At 36.3% G+C, this 18,734-nt stretch overlaps 1 protein-coding gene across 1 annotated transcript in view; it reads right to left on the bottom strand.

Annotated features, from left to right (window-relative positions):
• The window catches only part of BLTP1 (bridge-like lipid transfer protein family member 1), a 145,567-nt gene that overhangs the window by 23,840 nt on the left and 102,993 nt on the right, over positions 1-18,734 (bottom strand). Inside the window, exons 63-70 of the mRNA XM_063310165.1 lie at positions 18,475-18,598; positions 17,626-17,735; positions 16,492-16,582; positions 15,264-15,326; positions 9,280-9,524; positions 7,838-8,053; positions 6,046-6,226; positions 1,279-1,453 (exon numbers count right to left, since the gene is read on the bottom strand). Coding sequence (XP_063166235.1) covers positions 1,279-1,453; positions 6,046-6,226; positions 7,838-8,053; positions 9,280-9,524; positions 15,264-15,326; positions 16,492-16,582; positions 17,626-17,735; positions 18,475-18,598 — 1,205 coding nt within the window. The remainder of the gene's footprint in view (positions 1-1,278; positions 1,454-6,045; positions 6,227-7,837; positions 8,054-9,279; positions 9,525-15,263; positions 15,327-16,491; positions 16,583-17,625; positions 17,736-18,474; positions 18,599-18,734) is intronic.

Below are 18,734 nucleotides of genomic sequence, written 5' to 3' on the forward strand. Positions count from 1 at the left end.
CAAACTCCTACTGAAATATAATGATTGCTGACCTAAGAAACATTCTTTATGAGAATATTTTAAATACATTTTCTCTACATGACAGTCTCATGTTGGGCAGAATTAAGTAAAAAAATGGGATATATATAGCATATGAAATAGCCTGAAACTCTAAATATAAGTATATAAAAATGGCATAATATTTTATTTAGCAATATGATTTGTATTTAGATTTACTGTATTGTTTAAGAAATATATTATGGGGCATCAGTGACTTATTTATTTATCTTGTTGATTTAAATCAATTTGCCTTCTCATTCATGTTTTCTAAGAATCATATTCATGTAATAGTTGCTTGTATTAATCATTAAATACATAATGATTCTATGCATGAAACTACATTCAAAAGATGTTCATAAAAATACAAATACAATACATTAATCAGCAAAAAACAGAACATGTTAAAAGTTTTAGCAACTGAAGCACAATTTAAAAAGCTGTAAAACTAAACCCCATAGTTTATATGTATAAAGTTATCTTAACAATCTTTCTAAAAGTGTCAAGAAATGGAGACTATTCAGTTTCACTGAGGAGGCATTCTGCAATTAGGTTTGCAATAGAAAGGAGTTTTACATAGACTCATGCCTTCCAAGTATTTTGAATTTCAGCTTAATAATTCCTTAACCAACATGATATTTGGACAAGCTGGTTAAAGATTATCGTACTTATAATTTTCAAATTCTGGAGATTATCAGACTGGGGAGAGTTGTTTTATATTACTGACAGAGTGTGATCCAAAACTCTGGTCATATAGCTGAAATAATATTTCCATTATAAAAATGTGTATTTGCTTAGAGGCACAATTCTGAAATTGAGGATTTCTATTTCACATTCTATATCAAGGATAAGTAATCTCCTCCACATCTAGTGGACTTCAAGCATATTTAGGAATTGTGAAAATTGTCCAAAACGTATATCCAGCCCCCCCAAACATTGAAACATTAATGCATCAAGTGCAGTGAACACAAAAATAGACCAAAGAATGTAAGGAAAATTACTTACAATAGTTGGTAAAACAAAATTTAAAACCTAGTAAGAAAATAATCAGAAAACCTAATAAGAAAATAATCAGAAGTACTAAACAGTTTTTATCCAGAAAAAAATATTTCCTAAAATTTATGACAATATCAAACAAAATGGTTAATTAAGCTACAAATACTGAACTAAACATTGAACTCTATACGATGGCAAAAAGATAACTAAAGTTAAAAGACAGACAATGGAAAGAGAAATTTTTACCTGATGGAATAGGTGGGGGTTGAGGAGGAAGTAAGGTTTTAGCCTTGCTGTGGGTAAGAGGAATAATATCTTTCATACCATACAACTTGGATTCTTTGGAAAAAGTTCTTTGAAGAGATGAGCCTCGCGATGCATTTGGTGATTCAGTCTTTAACATTTTAGAGTTGTAATGTAGCTGAAACAAAACAAATTGTATATACCATTACCACACAGGTAGATACTTGAATTATCAGCATGGCACCAGCCTATCCCAGTTCTGCCAGAAGTAATCAAAAAGCTTGACCAATACCTTTCAATATTATGCCAAAACCTAAACCCTGATTTAAAAGGTTGAGATAATACACTTCATCTGGGACTCTTTGGAGTTGCAGTCCCATTACCTTCTCCACAACCTTCCCTAGAAAGCTAATATTGGAGACAGGTTGAAAAATTTCCAACACTGCTGGGTCCAGAGGTGGCTTCTTGAGGAAGGGATGTATCATTGCCTCCTTCAAAGCATCATCCCCTTGGATCATCCCCTTACTCAAAGACAGTGGCAGGAATCTTTCCCTTTGCAAAGCCTGCAGAGTTCTCTTTCTCAATCTCTAAGGCTTGCTCTTCACTCAGGACTCTAGAAACATAATTAAGGATGAAGCTCTAGAGCGTAAGAGCTCTTGGGTCTTTGTGTCACATTTCTCCAGCCCTTCATCTTCTCCACTTCACTTTATCTTCTGGGATGCTTCTTAGTGCTGTGTTGCACATCAAGCTCTTTGTGGGTCCAATTTCTTCCCTAAGAAGCTGGGGTCTCTCTCTCTCTCTCCTCCCAGTTTTGCCTTTAATTCCTTCACCTTCTTCTCCAGGAAGGCAATCAGCCTGCACTTGTAGGATGTATAATTCTTGACATCTTCAGGAAGGGAAACAAACATAGCACACCCCCTACATGTCATAAGATTAGTTCCTTCCATCACCATGTTTCTAAATAACAACAAAAAAGTGCCTTGCCTTTGACCTCTCCTGTCAAACTCCTATTTGGTCTCCCTGTTTGCTCCCTGAGTGAGAAGTTACAAAGAACAACTTCTTTTGGCTCAAAGGGTTTGGAGAACAGCTAAGCTATGAGGCTCCTGTTTGACTGACAGCATCAAAAACCATGTCTATAAAAAAATATTTGGGAAATATTCATGGAGTTTTCTTTCCATAGAACAGCCATGTCCTATTATGCTACGTTCTTTGATATTATGGTAGCAGGAGAGATGATGGAATCAAGGCTGTAAACAAAGCACTGTTTTCATGGGTATCAATGTCTAGAAACTCCTGCAGATGTTTATGGCTCAGGTATAGGTGCTTCTAAGATAGGGTGCTCCCTAGAGTACTTTTCTTTTGGCATTTACAGTCCTGTCTATAGCCAATGTCCTAACAGTCAGGAATCACGCTGAGACGAGGAATAGGTCTCTAGTGTTTATTACTGCTACATAAGACAGAAAATCCTAACAAACTGAAGAAGCGTGGGAAAAACCCAGACAGATAAACCTCAAAAGTTAAGGCGGGTCTGATCTGTGTTTCTTTGAATGGCTGCTTAATTCCTCAGTACTACACATGCATTTTCCCCCCTGGATAGAGGCCCCCTCCTGCTCGCCATCAGTACTCATGACAGCCAGCATGCTTAAACATTAGCAAGTGAGGCAGCTGAAATCTGTAGCACTCCCTTTAGAAGCCTATGTGATGGTGGATGACCATTATGTCTAAAGTTCTATAAACAACTTGGTACAGTTGTAATCGAAATTATTCAACCCCCATTGCAAATCAGGTTGATTGTCAAAACATACAGACTTTCAGCTGTTTGCAATGAACAAATCAAACAAAAGCAATTGAAAGAACTCAACACAACAAATGCTTCAAGTGGTGTCCCCAAAGTCACCTGAAAATTGAACTTATAATGACTTCTCCAGTCTCAAAATTATTCAACCCCTTCATGGCAAGCATCTTCAGGACTTAGTAGGGCACCTTTTTGCTGTTATGACTTGCTGCAAACGAGATGCATAGCTAGACACCAGCTTCTGGTAGCATTCCTGAGGAATCTTAGCCCATTCCTCATGAGCAATGGCCTCCAGTTCAGTAATATTCTTGGGTTTGCGTGCTGCACCCACCTTCTTCAAACTCAAGAGATTTTCCATGGGGTTCAAGTCAGGTGACTGTGATGGCCACCCCAGAATCTTCCAGGACTTCTTCTGCATCCAAGTCTTAGTGGAATTTGAGGTATGCTTGGGACCATTGTCCTGTTGGAAGGTCCAATGACGCCCAAACTTCAGCTTCCTTACAGATGGAATGATGTTTTCTCCTAGGATTTCCTGATACTTCAATGAATCCATCTTGCTGTCCACATGCTGCAGATTTCCAGTGCCAGAGGATGCAAAGCAGCCCCAGAGCATCACTGAGCCACCACCATGCTTAACTGTAGGCAGAGTGTTCTTTTCAGCGTATACTTCATTCTTCTTCCTCCAGACATACCACTTATCCATCGGGCTGAAAAGTTCATTTTGTTTCATCGCTCCACAGAACAGAATCCCAAAACTTCTGTGGCTTATTTATATGATTTTGAGCATATTGGAGCTGACTTTTCTTGTGCTTTTGGGTCAGTAGTGGTGTACATCTTGGAGTTCTGGCATGGAAACCTTCTGTGTTTAGGACGCACCTTATTGCGCTCACTGAAAGTGCTTGTTGCCACCAAGTCTTGCTGCAGGTCTTTTGCAGTCACTCAATGGTTTCTTTCAACCTGCCTTCTCAGAAATCTGGTTGCAGCCACTGACAGCTTGCTTTTTCTGCCCCGTCCAGGTGGTGTAACCACTGTTCCTTTAACTTTGAACTTGCAAACTATGCTTCCAACGGTGTCTCTAGGAACATTCAGTCCCTTTGCTATCTTTTTATATCCTGTTCCTTGTTTGTAAAGGGCAATGATCTCTTCTCTTAACTTTTTGGACCATTCTTTTGACTTAGCCATGCAGTCACACGTGACACTCAACAAACCCCTAGCCACTTCAGGTATTTCATGTGTTCCAGTTCAAGCACATCTGGTGCAACTAATGAAGCCCTTGATTAATTGCATCAGGTGTGCTTGAGACAACACCTGTTTTGCACACTGTATGTGTGCTGTTGTGATGGATTCTATTCAGGGGGTTGAATAATTTTGAGACTGGATAAGTCATTATAAGTTGCATTTTCAATTGAATTTGGGGACACCACTTGAAGCATTCATTGTGTTGAGCTATTTCAATTGCTTTTGTTTGATTTGTTCATTGCAAACAGCTGACAGTCCGTACATTTTGACAATCAACCTGATTTGCAATGGGGTTGAATAATTTTGATTACAACTGTATTGTTCTCCCAATCAGAAGAAACACATAGCATGATTGTCTACAAGGGCAATTTTATTTAAATGTGCTTTTTGGAGGGTTGGAGTAGGGTAAAGAATAGAATAATAAAAATTCAACAAGAGCAGGAATTACAAATAACACTTCACATGAAGTTATAAAAGTAACCATAAATACAGGAACTGGAGGAATTTTGATGGGCCAATGGCAAGCCTCCCACTTAACTCAGATAAAAATGTTCTGGAAAGTTAGTCTGTGTACACACAGCCTACCACTATATGATGTACAGTAATACAATAACTGGCTTATTCCTTGTTATGCTGGAATTAAAGAAGCATTAAAGAAGCTATAAATTGTTTATAGCTGTCTGACTGAGTTTAATTAATCTATTTTATTTGTAAATGTTGCTGGGTGATGCCTGAAATTATTTTTGGAAAGAATCCCAGTAATCTTTGCTACTTTTAAAAGACAGCTACAACAGCAAAAACAAACAAACAAACGTTTTCAATGTGAAATGTATATTAAGGACTAAGAAACAAGATACCTTTTCAAACAAAATTTATTTAGATGCAATACCTCTCTCTGAAAATGAGTGTTTACCTTCTTCATCAGCAAATTGATAACATGAATCACTTTTAAAATTTAGATCTCTTTGGCACAGTATGTCATACTTGCCCCACTCTCATTTCTTTACTCTAGCCTTTAATCCTCTAGGAGGAAGCCTTAAGGTTTACCATAACATATACAATGTCTGTCAGCCGTTTTTGCTGCAGGACCAGTTGGCTAAATTTTCTTTCTCTTTTCTTCAAAACTCTACTGCCACAAAATTACTGATGTCTCACTCCTATTCATTATATATGCAAATACATTGGATTTGGCAGCAGCCAAAGTGGATGCAGTGCATAAGTATGCATATGTGGTACAAGAACACTATGATCTCCAAAACAGGGGCAACAAGAAGAGAGAGATAGAAGGATAAAAGTTAAAACTGGCAATATAACAGCAAGTTTTGTAGTGACTGACAGTGCCACTGATCTGTGGGCTTTGCAACGCACACTGATTTAACTCAAACTTATTCATCAAATTATTAATCATCCAATCTTATGAGTATTCTCAAAGGTAAAAGTATCATGGAGTTCCCTTGCTTCCAGACTTGTGCTCAACTTGATATTAAAAATGCTTGATTAAATTATGAAGAACATAAAAGTGGACATGCCACACAATGAATCATACCTTCTGTGTGGAACAGAGACACTCTAAATTAGTCTTAATGCTTATCCGAAATAACATCTGCATTTCCTAGCATATTTACATGTGTGAAAGCAGTAACTATACTACATGACAGACTCAGGAAAGTGATGTGAAACTGCAACTCTATTTTATCACATTGTGTGAAGGAAATGTTAAGTTTTCTATTTTTTACCTTAACATCTACACCAGGAATGTAAAATACTGTTGTTTCCAGGTCACTAGACTTTGTTTGGAGAGATGCTGGTACTTTCTTTCCAGCCAGTAAGTGGGTAGTTGATGCATAGTTAGTTTGAAATTTCTTTTTTTTAGAGGGAGATTCTTGATCTAAACTTCGGGAACTGCGATCATACGTCCTAAAAAGTAAATATCAATACACAGCAATTATTTAATTAATGTGAACATAGATGTAACATTATGTTATTTCTAAAGCTCTGAATGGTTGTTGTTAGTATAGTCAAGTTCACTGGCAAGACCTCAAAGAAAACTTTCAGAAATACTTGGCATGACTTGATTAGTCTCTAGCTTACATTTGGCTGAAGGCTCTCAGGCACATAGCACAGCAGTCAAGAATCTTTATTTTAACTAGGAAGCCACTAAAACATTAGATTGCCCTCTGTCAACAGTGCAATTCATTTTTAATGTACACTTTTATTTAATTCCAGCACTTCTTTCTCCCACACTTCCCACTGCATAATGGACTTTTTGCTCTGCACTTTTCAGCCTTGAAGCTGGGCAGCCGTTGGTTGACATAACTGACATCTCTGCCCTGAGAAACTCTATCAACTTTCACAGAAATAACTAAACTCTGAGTTGTTGGTGTGATTCAATGTTTTTAGATGTATGTTTTCCCTAGTTTTGTATGCCACCCAGAATCTACTGGAGTTGGGTGGCCAATCCATTTAAGTAAGTAAGTAAGTAAGTAAGTAAGTAAGTAAGAAAGAAAGAAAGAAAGAAAGAAAGAAAGAAAGAAAGAAAGAAAGAAAGAAAGAAAGAAAGAAAGAAAGATCTGCTATGGATTGGTTCCAGATTTCCATGAGTAAACTTTTAGAAGAGCAAAATATTTCTCCTCCTGCTATCTACCTAAATCCTCTGAAAATCATTGCTGCATCATTGGGGAACCTTTCAAAACAAGTATGAGAGCTTATGAGGAGGTTGGAGAGGAGAATCCCTCCATGATTACAGCCTATTCTGTAACCTAGCCAATTTTTTTTTAATGGAACAACTTCTTCCACTTCTATAATTGCACAATCCACGAAGTACATTTTAATGTTTTTAATTTCATTTAATTGTTTGTCAGTCTACACACAACCAACACACAATCATACACAATGTAAAAGATAGTCATAATTGCTCTCTTTCTACTCTGACCAAGTGCTATAGTCACAAAGTCACTGGTATTCTGGTTGGAGGAGAAAGAGAAGAGCTTTACTTAGAAGTCTTCAACCAGAGTGCAGTGATTGAATGATCTAAGCCTTAAAAATATTTATAGAGGGGCAAAAGCCCAATCTCCAATTTACACATTTGTAAATTAATAACAAAAAATAGATAGCAAAAAACAGTACTGAAAAACATCCAGTTCCCAGCTTCATAAACTTTGGGAAACTCTGAAGTAGGCTAACTATACAGTACAACCTAAGAATATTTTCTGGAATATAAAACTTCTTTAGAAGGTAGGCTTATGTTCTATCTTATATGTGGTCATGAATATTTTACATGCAATTTAAGTAAGATGGACAGATTTGACCACACAAATTCTGTTCTTGGCACAAAGGTTCAAGTTGTCAAATCTATAATAATATATATTGCTGCCTTAAAATTGTCAAATGCTCTTCATATGGAATATGGGAATTGGATTGCTGATCGGTTTCACTTGAGATTTGATACAAATTTCAATATACAAAGTATGTTGCTGCTCCTCTAAACACAGCTTGGTAAACATGTTCAGCCTTTTGCAGGATTTTTACCTCCTTAAGCTTATATCATCATGTTCTTGCTGGAGTGTTGATGGATGAAGAACACACTTCCCACAGTCAATTTCAACTCTCACATCAAGTTCAAAGTCGATATTCCTCTCAGTAGTTGTTCCAGTTACACTTCTGTTGGCTGGAGATGTTGGCCAACGTTCAGTAAACAGTTGGTGAACAGCAGCAAAACCTGTAGCTTTCTTACGAGAAGCAGTCCTGCAAAAAATTTAAAAATGTAGGCTTTGACAAACTTACCTTACTGCATGCAAATTGTTAAAGTATATTTCCTTTGGTATTTCTCACACTACAGATGAGGTCAATAGTCAAACTATCTGAGATAGCCTGTATTTTATTTTAGCCAAAAGTAGCTTTGGAAGTTCTGTGATTTGGACAGGTCTGTTACTCTGAGGGAGTTATATATCTGTCCCATTTTCACACTAAAATACATTTAGCCTTTGAAAACAAAATATACAAATATACAATATCTTTGGTGTTTTTTCCCCCCTTCATAGATGTTGGGAGGAAACTAAACGGAGTTAAATTAGTTGTTTTAAAAGAAACTAAAAGATAATGGAAAATCTAATCATAGCGTTTTCCCACTATTTACAGTTTAAACCTGCATTTACCAAACCTTTCATGGAACCATAAAGCAGCTCTGATTAAATTATAATAGTCTAGTGGTTAAGACAACGAGCTAGAAACCAGGAGACTGTGAGTTCCAGTCCCACCTTAGGCATGAAAGCCGGCTGGGTGATCTTGGGCCAGTCACTCTCTCTCAGCCCAATTCACCTCACAGGGTTGTTGTTGTAGGGAAAATAGGAGGAGGAAGATTACATATGTTTGCCGCCTTGAGTTATTTATAAAAATAATAAAGGCAGGATATAAAATAAAATAAATAAAAATAAACAAATAATAAAATATAATGTTTTGAGGAATGTCCCACACTGTCATCCCATTCATAGTAACCAGCAAATTCCCAGCAAATGCTATTTCTACAATTTAAAACCAGAATAAGAAATACAAATGAAAATGTTGAGTTCATACAACATACTGATTTTCATGTTATATTGTTGTTTAATAAGATTTAGAGCAAACTTTTATATGAAATTTGAACTGACAGGGTTTGAACTTGAGATCCTAAGCATGCAAAGCTGTGTCAAATACAGAGCTACAGGATAGTTCTTTCCAAGATTATTAGTTATTTCTGCTATATGCTGTTGCATTAAATGTTTTTGTTAGCTTTGCTAGACAAATTATCAGAGCAGATTAAATATCCTAACTCCCATTTTTAAAATTATATTCCTCATAACACCAGTATAACGTCAAGATTTCAGACCAAATATTGTATAGAAAAAGCTGGAGTTCTTTTTATATTCATTCACATGCACATATTATTAATGGTTATACTGAAATGAATATTCTGTTTTTACAAATGTGCTCACTGTGTTTTCCGATAAAAGTATGGCCTCTCTCTGTCATGATCTTCCTCTTTTTCTGACTCCTCGCTTGTTGACGACAAGCTGTCATATCGTCTTCCTTCTTCAGGCTGGAAGGGAATGCTTGGTGAGAAGACAGCTGGAGTTTGGGGTGAACTGAATACTGAGCATGATCCTTCACTAGTGGATGAGTAATGGGATGGACCATCAATAGTTACTGACAAAAGATCCAATTCTGTCTCCTCTGGAAACTGATTACAAAGAGACAAAAAAGACATTCAAGTTATAGCTACCAACTATCTCAAGGAGTGGGGAGGAAAACTCAGATTCTTAAAGGCAAAGCAGTAAATGTTTCATTTTGGACAGGCCAAAGAACTGATGTAAGCCATGAAACATGTTTTAAAAATAGATGAGTGAGTAGCCTTGAAGAAGTACCTCAGAAAGAAGAAGTGAATGTATGTTATTTAGATACAGCAACAGCTTAGATTGCAATACATCCTACTATAATAACTGAAATAAAAAATTTAAAGCATAGAAAAGCAAGAACCTTACAGGCCTCCTGTAAATGAGAGAAAGTAGAAGAAATTATTAGAAAATGGAAGCTCATGCAAAATGCTGGCAAAGAATGCACCCTATTACCTTAATATATACTCCTTTTAAAGGAGTACATATGATTAATTTAAAAAACTAGTTTTTTTAAGACAATAATGTTCTGAGGGGAATTTCTGGAATGTTATTTTGATTCTGGATAAGCTAAGATGTAAATCTTCAGGCTTCAAGTAAAGCTGAGATATCAGTAGGATTGGGGAAACATTAAGGTTTGCAGAGGTACAACTTTTTAAAAAATATTTTTAGAAAAATAGCCCAAAAGAAGTGGTGGGATGAAATGCTCAGTAAGTATGGAATGATAAGGAACTATGGGAAAAAATTAAAGATGGAAAAGGGAATAGAGTGGAGTTGAATATCCTGGAAAAAAGCATAGCTGCTTTGCTGCCTGGTGTAAGGATTGCCTATTCTAAAACACCATCAGACTCATAAACAGGATCATAAAGATATTTGATTTATTAAAGAATAGTATGCAGGATCACAAAGAAAGCTGAGAATGGAAAAAGTGCGCCAAATGCAAACTAAAAACCCTCGGTACAAACAAGATCCCTCCCCCCATAGAATCTTCCCAGGCTCACAATCCCAGGTGCTCCTAACGGCTTCTGATGGTCCGCCGGAAAAGTCCTTGAGCAGAGCACATAACCCAAACACATTCCATTGAAATGAACATAGATACAGAGCTTGGCACAAGGTTTCACAGCAGCTCCCTGTCATGTTCACCATTTCAATGTTCTGTTAACATCGTAACGTTTCACATGTCAAACCGTTATTCCGTATCTTACATGCTTGAATGTTTGCTGTTATTTTCCATTATTGCTGTGCTCTTTATTTTGCTACTTTGGAATGTATGTTTGGGTTTGCAACTCTGTTCAAGGTTACTTTCCCAGGCAGATGTAACGGTTGCTAGCACCTGGGAGGGGGTGGTTGCTAACGAGCGCTCGGGGCGGGACTGGGTTGGAAGCAAGGCTTTTAAGTTTGTATTTGGCGCGCTTTTGCTCATTCTCAGCTTTCTCTGTATTTGCATACTATTCCTTTAATAAATCAGTTATCTTTAAGCCTGGGCTTGTGAGACTGAGTATTTGGGATTAGGCAACCGTTACACTCCCTCCCAACAGAAATGTGCGTCAGCACCATGGCATGTGAAACGTTATGTACAGTGCACATTGAAACAGTGAACATGACACCCGGATTTTCCAATTGGCACTCATTACCTGTGGCACTGAAGTTGCTGATTGTGCTTGTCATCATATTATACTTGAAGACTTTTGGCTTTCTGACTCTAATGATCTTTACATACTACAAAAATTAACACACCTGTATATATCTGTGAGGCATGAGAACTCTACAGTCTCTGGTAAGAATTTGGGATTCCATTTCTTAAAGATAAATTATTCCAGTTTGTTAGTAAGCTCTGTTGTTGTGAAAAACCAAAACATTTCCTTTAAAAGCGTATGTCTATGCTGGTCTATGACCATAACAAAGATTTGATTTGATTTATTATTTTATTTGAAAGTATATATCTGTGGTTCCCAAACTGTGTGCCGCACCACCCTGGGACACCAAGGGATATTTTAAATTTTTGAGGGAAATGCAGTAATACTTGACATCTGTCGGATACCATGCAAACTACTAGCTTGATGTGGTTCACATTTTTGATCTAATGGTGCCATGAAAAAATTACTGAGACACTTAGGATGCAGTTAACTGAGAAAGTTTGGGGACATCTGGTATAAGTGCATGAGTTATGTTTGTGGTGAATCAGTATGAAATGTGAACTGGAACCATAAGACTATAATTTCATGGTAATAAGGAAGAACTTACTAAAAGAAGCAGTTCCCAAAGTATATTCAAAAGCACAAAATGAATTTCTGTTATCACAATTGTAACTAGATTGAATCAAGATTTTGGTGAAAAAATATGAAATACGTGAAATCTTATGACTCATATATTCCAAGTAAAGATAAAATCTACTAGCAAAAAAGGTAAACTGTTATGCACAATGGAGGAATGGCTGGTGAAGATGATGGAACTTGTGAAGATGGCCAGATTAACTTCTTTGATTAGAGAAAAAACAATACCAACATTTATGGTTGACTGGAAACCCCTTATAGACTTTTTGCTTGAAACAAAACAAAATGCACTTATGATTTGTGGTTTTGACTATTAGAAAAAATAACAACTGGATAATAGAAAAAAGTGAGCTTTTTTTTTTGTAATCATTGCGTAAGAGTTGATTTTGTAATTGTAGTTATATTTTCTGCAGAGGAAATCAGAAGCTTCTTTCTATTTCTTTCTGTTCTTTCTTTTTGCACTTTTTCTTTCTTCTTTCTTTCTTTGTTCCTTCTACTTCTTATTGGTTTATGTTAGTTTTTCTGTTCTTTGTAAAACTTTTAATAAAATTTATTTTTAAAAAAATGGTAAACTGTTCATCGTAATGAACTGATTAATGTTAACCAGCTTTAATTGAAACCAGAAGAAATTTATATCTTTATGCTTGCCCAGATAGGAAACTTTGGGAACTGTGCTGCTTGTCCATGAAAGCCTGGGGACGGATGGCCTCTTTGGTTCTAAGGACCACATATGATTTGGGGTTACTAGTCAGGAGCCTCTTGTTTGTGTATACATTCATATACAAACATACTAAAGCACTGTGTTAAGCCTCTCTTATGCTGCAAAGCCTATCTCCTGCACTTGGCAATATCAGTGCAGAGATTGGTAGAGAAAGACTATTAAAGCCCCATTCTCTCTCTGCTTCATAATTTACCAAATGTTGCAGTCACTGCCGATTTTCAGAAAGCACTGTTTCTGCAATGTTATCACCATGTGACTAGAGAGGTCTCTCACTGCATAAACTCAATTATCAGATAATCTTCACAACGAAGAACTCATTAGATCTTTGCAGAAACAGATCCTTTCAAGAAATTGGTAATGGCAGCTGTGACCTCAAGGCATCATGAGGGGGCAGGTAAATAGTAGGCATTATGGGATTTGAAGTGGCACAGGGAGCTGCTCCAAAGATTTTGTAAGGCCACAGGAGTCCAAAAGAAAACCACAGGGTGCCCATCCCTCCATGTCACCCTTTTCTACCCAGAGAAACCTGTTACACAACTGGTAATAGGACTTGATTCCTAAGATGCTCTTGTTATATTGTAGCTTTATTTGGAAGCAAGCTCTCCATATATAAAATGTTATTAATATCCATGTTAAATATATCTAGGTCATGCTGCTAAAATCTTTCCATAGCATTTTTACCCAAAAGGAAGATGGTGCCAAAAAAATGAGATTTTTAAAAAATATAGACAAAGTTCTCTGTCTATTGCAGCTGAAATCAATCCTGGAGTTCCCCTTCCCAATAAATATATAAACATCACACTCACACACACACACACACACACACACACACACACAGCACTCTGCTGGAAGCCACAATCCAAAGGTAGGCAGGGCCGGCACAAAGAAGAAAATTAATTGAAGCTACTGATTAAAATGACAGCCTCGTGTGGCGCAGAGTGGTAGGTGGCAGTATTGCAACCAAAAGCTCTCCCCACGACCTGAGTTCGATCCCAGCAGAAGCTGGATTCTCTGTCAGGTAGCCGGCTCAGGTCGACTCAGCCTTCCACCCTTCCAAGGTCAGTAAAATGAGTACCCAGCTTGCTGGGGAAGGTGACGACTGGGGAAGGCGACGGCAACCCACCCAGCTATAGTCTGCCAAGAAAACGTCACGAAAGCGGCGTTCCCCCAAAGGGTCAGGCATGACTCGGTGCTTGCACAGGGGACCTTTCACACACACTGATTAAAATGGTCTATAACCTGAGGCCTATAGCAACCATTGTTTCACACACACCTTCACTCCCCTAAGCAGAGAAACCAACTACATACAAAAAGACTCTCCTACTCTCATTTCAGCAGAAACACCAATGAAGAAAAAGATCAGTAGAGGTAGGTTAATGGAAAGAGGTAACTCTAGGAGGAAGGGGAGGTAAATGGGGGATAATATTGGGTAAAAGTGGGAGGAGAGATAACTGAACCATACCCTTATGAAAAATTAAACCGCCCAGAGTCCCCCCATGGGAGGAGATGGCAGGGAGAGAATGAATGAATGAATGAATGAATGAATGAATGAATGAATAAATAAATAAATAAATAAATAAATATAAGCTCTTTAGGCTAGCAGGAGCCTCCCAAGGAATATCAATCTTCATTTATACTTCAAAGATAACCATTATTTTCATCACTCACATCTTCAAAGGTTTGCATTTTTACCCATTCATGCATCTTCTGTTTGTAACGTATGTAAAATATCTCTCTTTCCAATTCATAGGGAATTATTTGGGAGGAGGAACTCCTTCTTTCTCTTGGGTAAATAAGGTATTTTTAGATTTTAAAAAAAATGTGATTCAGGTTCAAAGCAAGCAATCTAACACAAGTCCTGATTTCCCCTCTTTCTAACAATATAGGGGGAGAGTATTTGATAAAAGTACTTGGGTGGACACAAACTAATTAGATGGACTATTCCAACTGTAATAGGGAAGGCAATATGTATACTTATACCATTGATTTCAACAAGATTTAAGTGCAACAGTTTGTTCACTAAGTTACATTATGCAAAGAACTATAAAAATATAATTTATATTTCACATTTCAATATGCATTTTCAGTGAAAGGCCACCCTGAATGTAGCTTTGAAAACACATATTATTAACAGAAAATGACATGTTTCAGCTGATTGCTACCAGCTGTAGAAGCTCTTTAACTATTTTTACTGATTGGTTTTTTAAATATAGTAATGATTTTGCCATTTGTAAATCCAAAATTATGTTTGTTGCAATAAATCTTAATTAAATCAGTGTAAACTTAATGAGCAATTAACAGTGCCTTAATCTGGGGTCAGCTCATTGCATCTAGATTCAACCTAATTATTTTAAATGAATTTCATAATTAGAAGGAACTAATTCAGTCATGACCATTTTATTGTATTTATATTCTTGGACAATTGTATTTATATTCAGTTAGAAAGTATAAAGTAAGAAATTTCTATTATTGAACTATCAGTGGTTGTATCAACTAAAAAGCAAAAGCTTGCTAATAATATACCAAGTATTTTTTCACTATTTTTTTGCAAGGTTTCCAATGAGCTTCTGTTCTAGAGGACAGCTGTTTTTTATGTAAAAGCTTTATTCCAAAACTGTTAAAAAATAGCTTATATCCTTCCTTGGTACACTGATGAATGCTCTCACCCCAAAGTAACAAGTAACAGTGGATTATATAATATTGCCAATTGTGACCTACATGTATTATAATGTGGTCTGCTTAGCTGACAGATATGATCAATGAAGCAGATTTTCCATGCAGTTAATTAGTATACTTGTTGATTTTACAAATACCTGAAAATACCCTTCCCCTGGACAGCTGGATTGTTGTGCAATCCCCAAAACAGTTTCATTCAACTTAATTAAAAGTAAAAAAGAGAAATTATTAAAACAATACAGTACTGTATATAGTCCTGGGTTCTGCTGTTTCAATATTTTTTTATTAATGATCTGGATTAAGGAGCTGAGTATTCATATCAATTCCTTAATCCAGGAATATCAAATCTGCAAATGAGCCAAAACTAGGAGCAGCTAACATTTAAAAAGTGAATAGAAGATTCAGAAAGGTTTAGACAGGCTTGAACAGTGGGCAACCACAAACAGGATGAATTTTAACAAGGCAAAATGTAAACTTGAACATCTGGGGAGAAGAAAAGAAAGGCACAGGTACAGGAAGGGCAAGTCCTGGCTTGGCAGTATGTGACAAGGATCCAAGGGTTCTGGTAGATCACACTGACATCTAAAAAGGACTGACAAACTCAAGTGAGATCAGAGCAAGGGCTACAACATGGTGAGGGGATGGAAAACCAAGTCCTATGAGGGTATGTTTAGCCTGCAGAGCAGAAGACTAACAGAAAATAGGCTAGCAGTCTTCATGTAGCCAAAGGGTTTCATATAAAGGAGGAGTAGGCTTGCTCTCTGATACCATGAGGGATGGACCAGAATTAATTGGCTGAAACTAGAGGGAAAGAGATTCAGATTAGATATTGTAAGGAATTTCCTGACAGTAAGAATGGTCAACCAGTGGAATAGGCTGCTCCATTAAGTAGTATGTTGGCCTTCACTAAAGTTCTTCAAATAGAGAATGGATAGCCATATGTCAGAAATGCTTTAGCAGGCTGTGCATCAAGCAGCGGTTTGAAGATGACATCAGAGGCACCTTCCAACTCTGTGATTCTGATATGTGTGTGTGTGTGTGTGTGCGCGCGCACATGTTTGTGTGTAAATATATGACACTGGCACAGATAAAAGGAAATCACCATACAGGACTGAATGAATCATATGGATAAGATGCAAACATATGTAAGAATATAAATACATATACTAATACATATATTTAAAATATGTATACTTGAACATATCAGTTCTTAGACTGAAGGTAGTTTAAGATGTGCGATATTAAAATTTTATTTTTTAAAAGCTCTCTAACACATTTAATAGATACTTTTTAAAATTCCCATGCATCTACCTCTTAATTCATAATGCCCAAAGGATTCAATGAACTACTTAGGGATTGCCTTACCGTATCCTGTATGCTGAAAGTTACTCTGGGCCCAGGAGATGCCCCATCAACACGAATTTCTGGAAGTTCTTCACTTTCCCCAAGCCTTGTACTAATAAAATTACAGAAACAGGGAATTATGATATTTATAAATACTCATATTTTGTTACTATTACTGATTTCTTCCAAATTAAAGAATCACCATTTAAAACATGATTTTGGAACACTTTTCCAATTTAAAAATGATAGCTTGAAACAAGAAGCACTAAACAGATGGTGCCAAATTTGAATACATTTTATGTTTTAATTACATGCAAACTGTATTTCATCTTAAGCCACTGAATAAGAAAAATTACAAACGTATGAAAATTAAAGAACTACAAGAGCTATCACAATATAATGTTATTTGAGAAGTTACAAACTATATAGTTCATTTGAGTCCAGCAGCTGCATTTTATGCTTGATAAAATCAAACCATCAAACACTGTTAGGATTCCAAAACATAGCTTTAGAAAGAAGCTGTGCAGATGAAGAAATGGTATTATGCAGACAGGAATTAGTTTAGTTTTCAGTAATTTCCACTGAAGGAAGAAGGCAAAATGTTATTATTCCACACACACCCAAGATTCCACATTCATCTGTGGTGCATATAGTTGTTGCCACACCAAGGGAAAAATTAAATACATGTAAACTCAAAGACACTTTAAGGAACTATTCAAATATTTTAAAAACAACCAAAAAGAAAGCATGTAGTTTAAAGTATGTGGCACTTTACAAATATTAGCATTTATTTCAAATCACTATTATCTCTAGAGTTGGCAAAGTGATACTCAAGGAAAGTACGTACCATGGTGCCCAACATAATCCATGTCCACTTGACTTTTTAACAAATTATTTTATATAAAAATAAACAGAACAATTAAACAGGACATGCTGCAAAGCACAGCTTCATAATTATTTCTAGGAAGGCCTTTGGGCTCACAAGGGCCCAATGGGATGCTAGAAAACATCTTGGGCATATAGCTTACTTTCTAGCAATAGATGACTTATGACTAGACACAGTCTTCATGACAGCCATTTTCTAAGTCTGCCCATTGCACACCCTCAAAATCAAAAGATATTCCTGTTCTAAAAAAGCCCTCTATCCCACCTTACCTTGTTCTGTCCATTCTCTTCAGAGGTGGTCTTCCTGAAGCTGAAATACTTTTGGATCGATTATAGCTAGGTTTGTAACCTAGGCCCCATTTATCTTTCAGAGATGCTGCCTGAGATACATAGAGTATATTATTCCCACATTTCATTCTGGCAATATTCTTGCGTAGTTCAGAAATTTGGCAAATGAAGTTTATTTATTTATTTTTCAAATTTTGTTACCGCCCATCTCCCCCAAGAGGGACTCTGGGCGGTTTACAATAAAATTCATACCACAACAATAAACATTAAAATCTGATAAAAATAAACAAATTACCAATATATAATATTGGTAATTTAATATTAAGGAATATTAAGGAATAAATATTAAGGATCACACATATACACTGTAAATAGCTGAAATCCAGAAAAGTTAAGCACATTTAAGTACCACTGGGATATATATGAACTTAACATAAAGCCCATGAGCAAATACAAAAATAGTATGTACTGTAAACTGCTCAGAGGCTTAGGAGCTGAAAAGAAAATATTGTGCAAGCAGAGAGCAACAGATACAATTATTTTTTTTCTTCTCCCCTTTGAAATATTTTGCTACCTTTGAAAAGCCTTTATAGAATGTAATGAAGAGTTGATGGAAAAGAAGATTACTTCAAGTTATATGGATACTGAAGTGGATTTAAATTTAACCTTATTTCTAAAAAATCCCTGTACTGAATGATGGCCTACCAACATCTCAAAAAAATGTAGTATGTCTTTAAATATTGTTTTGGGCATGTATGATTATGTTCTATATAACTTTAATAACATGAAAAAGAACTGATATGCCTGAAAAGGAGCTTAAAAATTGCTCACCCTCATACTTGATCTGCGTAGCTTTTTACGAACATCACGGCGAATGTCATTGACAGCTACTGATTCCAACTGTTGGTATCGTTGAATTTCTTGATTTATAGTTCCTTCACTTGCACCCAGTTTCCTAAAGACAATATTAATAAATAAAAGCTCACAATCAATCATTATACGTAGCAATATAGTATTTGCTCAAAATGATTACTTAGTTGGAAAATGATTACTTATTTGGAGAGACCCAGTTTAAGGCTTTATCTTCACCT

Source organism: Candoia aspera, chromosome 8, assembly GCF_035149785.1.
Source record: "Candoia aspera isolate rCanAsp1 chromosome 8, rCanAsp1.hap2, whole genome shotgun sequence".
Taxonomy (NCBI): domain Eukaryota; kingdom Metazoa; phylum Chordata; class Lepidosauria; order Squamata; family Boidae; genus Candoia; species Candoia aspera.